The 9,813-nt window shown below is 30.6% G+C and overlaps 1 protein-coding gene across 1 annotated transcript in view; it reads left to right on the top strand.

Annotated features, from left to right (window-relative positions):
- Positions 1-4,049: 4,049 nt before the first annotated feature.
- LOC133549122 (transmembrane and coiled-coil domain protein 3-like) overlaps positions 4,050-9,813 on the top strand; it is a 52,574-nt gene continuing 46,810 nt past the window's right edge. Inside the window, exon 1 of the mRNA XM_061894262.1 lies at positions 4,050-4,317. Within this exon, the coding sequence (XP_061750246.1) occupies positions 4,237-4,317 (81 nt within the window). The 5' untranslated portion in view covers positions 4,050-4,236. The remainder of the gene's footprint in view (positions 4,318-9,813) is intronic.

Genomic DNA, 9,813 nt, shown 5'->3' with positions numbered 1-9,813 from the left:
TTTTTTTTTCAATAAATAGCTGCCTCGGCAGTGAAAAAAAAAAAAAGAATTTGCATGACTTTGCGTAAAACAAGCATATTTTTGTGCGGCTCACATAAAGGACAAATGCAGCACACGCTATTAATGTTACACAACATTCATAAATGTTCTTTTTAGCCATGACTGAATACATCTGTGGAGCTTTCATATGAAAATATTATCTACTTTAACTGGATCATGACTTTAACAATAAAGATGATGTCATCACACACACACACACACACACACACACACACACACACACACACACACACACACACACACACACACACACACACACACACACGCCCGCCCGCACACAAGGAGGTGTTTTGTTTCAAACCGTACCAGTTGTGTGCAGGGTTGGGCGATACTGCAAACATTGATACTGGTCCGATACAACGTGAATGCCGGACCAGTATCACAGATACCGACAAGTCTTACTTGAAGCTGTCAAAGACGGCATGGGATTTTTGCCCTTCTTTCGTCAGTTGTGGATACAACCAGAACAACAAGCAGGCCACAACGACATCGGTATCAACATAACTGTGAACATTTTAAACGATATCTCATACGGCAATAGATGACGATATCAACAATATAATACAAATAAAAAAAACAAACTAACGTTGATGTCATCATGCTGGTATGTGGATTCGATATTGATTTAGAGAGGAAGATTGATCCAGATATTCTTAGTATCGATACCACGGTTACAGTATCATTTGCAGCCTTATGTTTATAATTACAAATCTGATGTTATTATTGTCTAATTAAAACATTAATTAATGTAATAGTTGTAATATAATATTGGGCTTTTGTTACGTAACTTAATTGACATGCTTGACTTTTATTTTAATCAATAAAATAAATGCATTACATTAATATATTGAAACGTTTTTCAAAGTATACACAATTAACAAATCAAAGGCTAAATCACAGTTATCTGTTTTAAAAACAAACAAAAAAAAATTCACTGCTTGACTTTTGATTTGAAAAGTTTTAAATTTATACACAATTAACAAATTAAAGGCAAAGTCAGAAAGTCATTAAATGTTCAAAAACAAACAAACAAACAAACAAAAAAGATTTCCCTGCTAGACTCTTATTTTGAAAAGTTTTAAATTATACACAAATAACAAATTAAAAGCAAAATCAGAAGGTAATAGATACAATGTTCAAAAACAAAAACATTTTTCACTGCTTGACTGTTATTTTGAAAAGTTAAAAAATATGCACAATCAACAAATTAAAAGCAAAATCAGAAAGTCATAAAATGTTCAAAAACAAACAAAAAATTATAAAAAACATTTCACTGCTTGACTTTTATTTTGAAAAGTTCTAAAATTATTCATAACTTAAAGGCAAAATCAGAAAGTCATACAATGTTCAAAAACGAACAAAAACATATCACTGCTTGACTTTTATTTTGAAAAGTTTAGAAATTATACACAATTAACAAATTGAAGGCAAAATCAGAAGGCAATATATACTGTTCAAAAACTAATTTCACTGCTTGAATTTTATTTTGAAAAATTTTCAATTATACACAATTAACAAATTAAAAGCAAAATCAGAAGGTAATACATACAATGTTCAAAAACAAACAAAAAAGCATTTCACTGATTGACTTTTATTTAGAAAAGTTTTGAAATGATACACAATTAACAAATTAAAGGCTAAATCAAAAGTTCTTCCAATGTTCAAAAACAAACAATAAAAACATTCCATTGCTTGACTTTTATTATGAACATTTTAAAAATGACACACAGTTAACAAATTAAAGGCAAAATCAGAAATTAATACAAAGTTCAAAAACAAAAAGATAAACATTTCACTGCTTGACTTTTATTTTGAAAAGTTTTAAAATGATAAACAAAAAAAATAAATAAAAGCACAATCAGAAAGTTATCCAATGTTCAAAAACAAACAAAAAACATTTCACATCTTGACTTTTATTTTGAAAAGTTTTAAAATGATACACAACAAATTAAAGGCAAAATCAGAAAATCATCTAATAGTCAAAAACAAACAAAAAAAAACACACATTTCACCACTTGACTTTTATTTTGAAAAGTTTTAAAATTTATACACTATTAACAAATTCAAGGTAAAATTAGAAGGTCATACAATGTTCAAAAACAAACAATAAAAACATTTCAGTGCTGGACTTTCATTTTGAAAAGTTTAACAATTATACACAATTAACAAATTAAAGGCAAAATCAGAAGGTCATACATACAATGTTCAAAAACAAAAAAAAAACATTTCACTGCTTGATTTTTATTTTGAAAAGTTTGAAAATTATACACAATTAAAAAATTAAAGACTAAATCAGAAAGTCATCCAATGGTAAAAAAAACAAAACAATTTCATCCATCCATCCATTTTTCTACCGCTTATTTCCTTGGGGGCGCTGGTGCGTATCTCAGCTACAATCGGGCGGAAGGCGGTGTACACCCTGGACAAGTCGCCGTTTTGAAAAGTTTTAAAATGATGCACAATTAACAAATTAAAGGCAAAATCAGAAGGTCTTCCAATGGTCAAAAACAAACAAAACATTTCACTGCTTGACTTTTATTTTGAAAAGTTTTAAAATAGTACACAAATAACAAATTAAAGGCAAAATCTGAAAGTCATACTAAATGGTCAAAAACAAACAGAACATTTCACTGCTTGACTTTTATTTTGAAAAGTTTTAAAATGATGCACAATTAACAAATTTAAGGAAAAATCAGAAGGTCTTCCAATGGTCAAAAACTAAGCATTTCACTGCTTGACTTTTATTTTGAAAAGTTTTAAAATTGTACATAAATAACAAATTAAAGGCAACATCAGAAAGTCATACACTGGTCAAAAACAAACAAAAAGAACATTTCACTGCTGACTTTTATTTTGAAAAGTTTTAAAATGATACACAATTAACAAATTAAAGGCAAAATCAGAAGGTCATACAATGTTCAAAAACAAACAATAAAAACATTTCACTGCTAGACTTTTATTTTTGAATTTTTAAAAATTGTACACATTGACAAAATCAGAAAGTCAAATTATGGTCAAAATCAAACAAAAATAACAAACCACTGCTTGACTTTTATTTTGAAAAGTTTTAAAATAGTACACAAATAACGAATTAAAGGCAAAATCTGAAAGTCCTACACAATGCTCAAAAACAAACAAACAAACAAATAAAAAGAACATTTCACTGCTTGACTATTATTTTGAAAAGTTTTAAAATGATACACAATTAACAAATTAGAGGCAAAATCAGAAGGTCATACAATGTTCAAAAACAAACAATAAAAACATTTCACTGCTAGACTTTTATTTTTGAAATTTTTAAAATTGTACACAATTAACATAGACGAAATCAGAAAGTCATATTATGGTCAAAATCAAACAAAAATAACATACCACTGCTTGACTTTTATTTTGAAAAGTTTTAAAATGATGCACAATTAACACATTTAAGGCAAAATCTGAAAGTCATTACACAATGGTCAAAAACAAACAAAAAGAAAATTTCACCGCTTGACTTTTATTTTGAAAAGTTTTAAAATTATACACAATTAACAAATTCGAGGCAAAATCAGAAGGTCATACAATGTTCAAAAACATTTCACTGCTAGACTTTTATTTTGAAAAGTTTTAAAATCATACACAAGTTAAAGTCAAAATCAGAATGTCATCCAATGTTCAAAACCAAACAAAAAAAATTTCACTGCTGGACTTTTATTTTAAAATTTTTTAAATTGTACACAATTAACAAAGACAAAATCAGAAAGTCATACAATGGTCAAAAACAACAAAAAAAAAAACATTCCACTGCTTGACTTTTATTTTGAAAAGTTTTAAAATGATACACAATTAACACATTTAAGGCAAAAATTAGAAAGTCATACAATGTTAAAAAAATTAATAAACCAAAAAAATGTCACTATCGGCCCTGCAATTACCGCGGTTTCGGTACGACGTCCAGTATCGCCCAGTCCGCGTTCCCGGCGGGCCCACAGTATCGACACAGTCGACATCTGCGTCGATCCGCCCAGCTCGTATTTGTGTATAGCGAGCTGAGCGTGTTCGCTAGTTGGCTTCTTTGTGTTGGACACGGCAGGAGGCGAGGAAGGGACGAAGACGCCGACAAATGATCGAAAGAAGGACGACATGTGACGACTCTCTTCTCCTTTTGACGACAAGGCGCGGGGGAGATTGTTACAGATGTATTGTACCATGCCCGGCGCCACCGTGTCCGTGCGGAGTTTGTCCGAAGTGGAGAAACACTTCAACGGCAACAGGATGGTGAGTAACTTTCACCTTTTCTCGCTACACCGCCACCCTGAACGCAACACCGCCACCCTGAACGCAACACCGCAACCCTGAACGCAACACAGCAACCCTGAACGCAACACAGCAACCCTGAACGCAACACAGCAACCCTGAACGCAACGCAACATGTTGAAATAATAGTTCATAAGACTCCTTTAGTGACGGCACGGTGCCCCTTCAAAATAAAACATCATACCGGAAGCAGTTCGACTCACGTTGGAGTTTTGGTTCTTTTTGCTCTTAACATAATTACGACTATTTATTCTTTTTAAAACGTTTAATTGTGCGAATGCTCCGAAATAGGATTTTTCTATACCAAAATTCATCTGTTTATTTATATTCTCTAGATTTTGGCACTCTCTACTTTATTTTATCCCAAAATTCCAGTTTTCCAGGACATTTTTTTCCCATTTCAAAATGAATCGGCCATTTTTCCAAGCTTCTGCCATTTCCACAACTTTCAACACATTCCACCATTCTGGAAATTCAAACTATTATTTTTCCAAGTTAAATTTTTTTTCAGAAATACTGGTTTTCCCCAGCCCTATTTCCACCCTTTTATTCTGGCGACTACTTCTTCCACATTCAATCCTCTCATCGTCAAAACATTGCTCTTAATTGGGACAAAAAACAAAGTTGTTTTTTGATCGGGAAAAATTCCCGGTTTTCCCGATAATCCAGGAATTCCGTAATTCCATTTCTCAATTCAACATGTTACTACTTCAACATTTCTCTATTGATTGGAAAAATTTCAACTCATTCAGACCATTCAAGTTTTTTACCATTTTCCCCAAAAATTCCCGAAAATCCAGGAATTTTGTTTTACCATTTCTCTATTCAACATGTTAGTACTTCAACATTTCTTGACCGGTTTGAAAAATTCCAACACCAACCAATTTTAACTCATTCAGACCATTCAAGTTTTACTATTTTCGAAAAAAATTCCTGAAGTTCCGTAATACTATTTCTCAGTTAGACATGTTAGTAAAACGATTCTTGAACGATTGGAAAAATGTCAACACTAACCATTTCAACTCATTCAGACATTCAGTTTTTTTTACCATTTTCTAAAAATTCCCGAAATTCCGGGAATTCAGTATCACCATTTCTCAATTCAACATGTTACTACTTCAACATTTCTCCACCGATTTTGAAAAATTCCAACACCTACCATTTCAACTCATTCAGACATTCAAGTTTTTTTTTTAACATTTTCCCCCCCAAAAATCCCGAAATTCCAGGAATTCAGTATTACCATTTCTAAATTCAACATGCTACTACTTAAACATTTCTCGACCGATTGGGAAAAATTCCAACACCAACCATTTCAACTCATTCTGACCATTCAAGTTTTTTACCATTTTCAAAATAAAATCCTGAATTTCCAGGAATTCCATAATACTATTTCTCAATTCCACATAATACTGTTTCAACATTCCTTGACAGATTGGAAAAATTTCAACCCCAACCCTTTCAACTCATTCAGATCATTCAAGTTTTTTTTTGTTTTTTTAACCATTTTCCCTGAAAAATTCAGGAATTCCAGAATACCATTTCTCAAATCAATATTTTACTACTTCAACATTTCTCGACCGATTGGAAAAATTCCAACACCAACCATTACAACTCATTCAGACCATTCAAGTTTTTGTTAACCATTTTCAAAAATAATTCACGAAATTCCAGGAATTCCGTAATACCGTTTCTCAATTCAACATGCTACTACTTAAACATTTCTCGACCGATTTGAAAAATTCCAACACCAACCATTTCAACTCATTCTGACCATTCAAGTTTTTTACCATTTTCCCAAAAAAAATCCTGAATTTCCAGGAATTCCATAATACTATTTCTCAATTCAACATGATACTGTTTCAACATTCCTTGACCGATTGAAAAAATTTCAACACCAACCCTTTCAACTCATTCAGATCATTCAAGTTTTTTTTGTTAACATTTTCAAAAGAAATTCCGTAAATTCCCGGAATTCCATAATACCATTTCTCAATTCAGCATGTTACTACTTCAACATTTCTCCACCGATTTTTGAAAAATTCCAACACCAACCATTTCAACTTATTCATTCAAGTTTTTTTTTTTTTTAACATTTTCCCCCCAAAAAATCCTGAAATTCCAGGAATTCAGTATTACCATTTCTCAATTCAACATGTAGTACTACTTGAACATTTCTCGACCGATTTGAAAAATTCGAACATCAATCATTTCAACTCATTCTGACCATTCAAGTTTTTTACCATTTTCCCCCAAAAAATCCAGAATTTCCAGAAATTCCATAATACTATTTCTCAATTCAACATGATACTGCTTCAACATTCCTTGACCGATTGGAAAAATTTCAACCCCAACCATTTCAACTCATTCAGACCATTCAAGTTTTTTTTTTTTTTTTTAACCATTTTCCCCAAAAAATGCAGAAATTCCAGGAATTCCATAATACCATTTCTCAAATCAGCATTTTACTACTTCAAGATTTCTCCACCGATTTGAAAAATTCCCACACCAACCATTTCAACTCATTCAGATCATTCAATTTTTTATTTTTTTTTACTATTTTCAAAAAATATTTCTGTATTTCCAGGAATTCCATAATATTATTTCTCAATTCAACATAATACTGCTTCAACATTTCTTGGCCGATTGGGAAAATTTTTTAACACCAACCATTTCAACTCATACACAGATTCAAGTTTTTTACCATAAAAAAAAAAATGAATAAAAAAATTACCAAAATTCCAGGAATTCTGTACTACCATTTCTCAATTCGACATTTTACTACATCAACATTTCTCCACTGATTTTGAAAAATTCCATCACATACCATTTCAATTCTTTCAGATAATTTTTTTACCCTTTTCAAAAAAAAATCCCGGAATTCCATAATACTATTTCTCAATTCAACATGATACTGCTTCATTTCTTGACCGTTTGGAAAAATTTCAACACCAACCATTTCAACTCATTCAGACCATTCAAGTTATGTTTGTTTTTTAACTATTTTTCCCCCAAAATTCAGAAATTCCAGGAATTCTATAATACCATTTCTCAAATCAACATGTTACTACTTCAAGATTTCTCCACCGATTTGAAAAATTCCAACACCAACCATTTCAACTCATTCAGAACATTCAAGTTTTTTACCATTTTCAAAAAAAACAATTCCATAATACTATTTCTCAATTCAACATGATACTGCTTCAACATTCCTCAACCGATTGGGAAAAATTTTAACACCAACCATTTCAACTCATTCAGACCATTCAAGTTTTTTTTTTGATTTTTAACCATTTTCCCAAAAAGATGCAGAAATTCCAGGAATTCCATAATACCATTTCTCAAATCAGCATTTTACTACTTCAAGATTTCTCCACCGATTTGAAAAATTCCCACACCAACCATTTCAACTCATTCAGATCATTCCAATTTTTTTTTTTTTTTTTTTACTATTTTCAAAAAAAAATTCTGTATTTCCAGGAATTCCATAATATTATTTCTCAATTCAACATAATACTGCTTCAACATTTCTCGGCCGATTGGGAAAAATTTTAACACCAACCATTTCAACTCATACACAGATTCAAGTTTTTTAACATAAAAAAAAAAAAAAGAATAAAAAAATTACCAAAATTCCAGGAATTCTGTACTACCATTTCTCAATTCGACATTTTACTACATAAACATTTCTCCACTGATTTTGAAAAATTCCATCACATACCATTTCAACTCTTTCAGATAATTTTTTTACCCTTTTCATTAAAAAATCCCGGAATTCCATAATACTATTTCTCAATTCAACATGATACTGCTTCAAAATTTCTTGACCGTTTGGAAAAATTTCAACACCAACCATTTCAACTCATTCAGACCATTCAAGTTATGTTTGTTTTTTAACCGTTTTCCCCCAAAAATTCAGAAATTCCAGGAATTCTATAATACCATTTCTCAAATCAACATGTTACTACTTCAAGATTTCTCCACCGATTTGAAAAATTCCAACACCAACCATTTCAACTCATTCAGACCATTCAAGTTTTTTTTTTTTTACCATTTTCAAAAAGAATTCACAAAATTACAGGAAATCTTTAAATCCAGATGGGAAGTTTTATTTAAAAAAAAAAAATTCATAGGCAGTTTAAAAAAATATGAGTTCTCCTTTAAAGCAACACTTGCTTTGGCCTTAAAAAGTAAAAATTTTAGGCCTGATGTTGTAAAAATGTATTTAGAAGCTAGAAAAAATGTTTTTTTTAATGCTGTAGGTGTGAAAATATTGGATTTAGAATGAGTGTTTTTCTACTTTGTGGAAATTAATGGATGTCTGGAACCAATTAACAGCGATAAATGAGGTATTAGTGTACACGCTTAAAATTTTAAAATGTAGTTTTTAGCTGAAAAACACCCTTACAAAATTAAATCTATTTGAGTTATAGGTTTAAAAAAAAAAAGAGAGATACATGCGTGGACATTTTTAAATCCAGATGGGAAGTTTTATTTAAAAAAAAAAAATTCATAGGCAGTTTAAAAAAATCTGAATCCTCCTTTAAAGCAACACCTGCTTTGCCCTGAAAAAGTTAAAATTTTAGGCCTGACGTTGTAAAATGTATTTAGAAGGTAGAAAAAGTTTGTTTTATGCCGTAGTTGTGAACATATTGGATTTAGAGTGAGTGGTTTTCTACTTTGTGGAAATTAATTGATGTCTGGAACCAATTAACAGCGAGAAATGAGGTATTAGTTTAAACATGTAGAATTTCAAAATTTTAAAATGTAGTTTTTAGCTGAAAAACACCCTTAAAAATGTTAATCTCTTGAGTTTTAGGTTTAAAAAAATTAGAGATACATACCTTGAAATTTTTAAATCCAGATGGGAAGTTTTATTTAAAAAAAAAAAAAAATTCATAGGCAGTTTAAAAAAATATGAGTCCTCCTTTAAAGCAACACTTGCTTTGGCCTTAAAAAGTAAACATTTTAGGCCTGACGTTGTAAAAATGTATTTAGAAGGTAGAAAAAGTTTGTTTTATGCCGTAGTTGTGAACATATTGGATTTAGAATGAGTGGTTTTCTACTTTGTGGAAATTAATTGATGTCTGGAACCAATTAACAGCAATAAATGAGGTATTAGTTTAAACATGTAGAATTTCAAAATTTTAAAATGTAGTTTTTAGCTGAAAATCACCCTTAAAAATGTTAATCTCTTGAGTTTTAGGTTTAAAAAAATGAGAGATACATGCGTTGAAATCTTTAAATCCAGATGGGAAGTTTTATTTAAAAAAAAAAAATTCATAGGCAGTTTAAAAAAATATGAGTTCTCCTTTAAAGCAACACTTGCTTTGGCCTTAAAAAGTAAAAATTTTAGGCCTGATGTTGTAAAAATGTATTTAGAAGTTGGAGAATTTTTTTTTTTTTATGCTGTTGGTGTGAAAATATTGGATTAAGAATGAGAGGTTTTCTACTTTG

Source organism: Nerophis ophidion, linkage group LG03, assembly GCF_033978795.1.
Source record: "Nerophis ophidion isolate RoL-2023_Sa linkage group LG03, RoL_Noph_v1.0, whole genome shotgun sequence".
NCBI lineage: Eukaryota > Metazoa > Chordata > Actinopteri > Syngnathiformes > Syngnathidae > Nerophis > Nerophis ophidion.
Note: the sequence above shows the minus strand (reverse complement) of the source record. Positions and strands in the feature narration are given on the sequence as shown.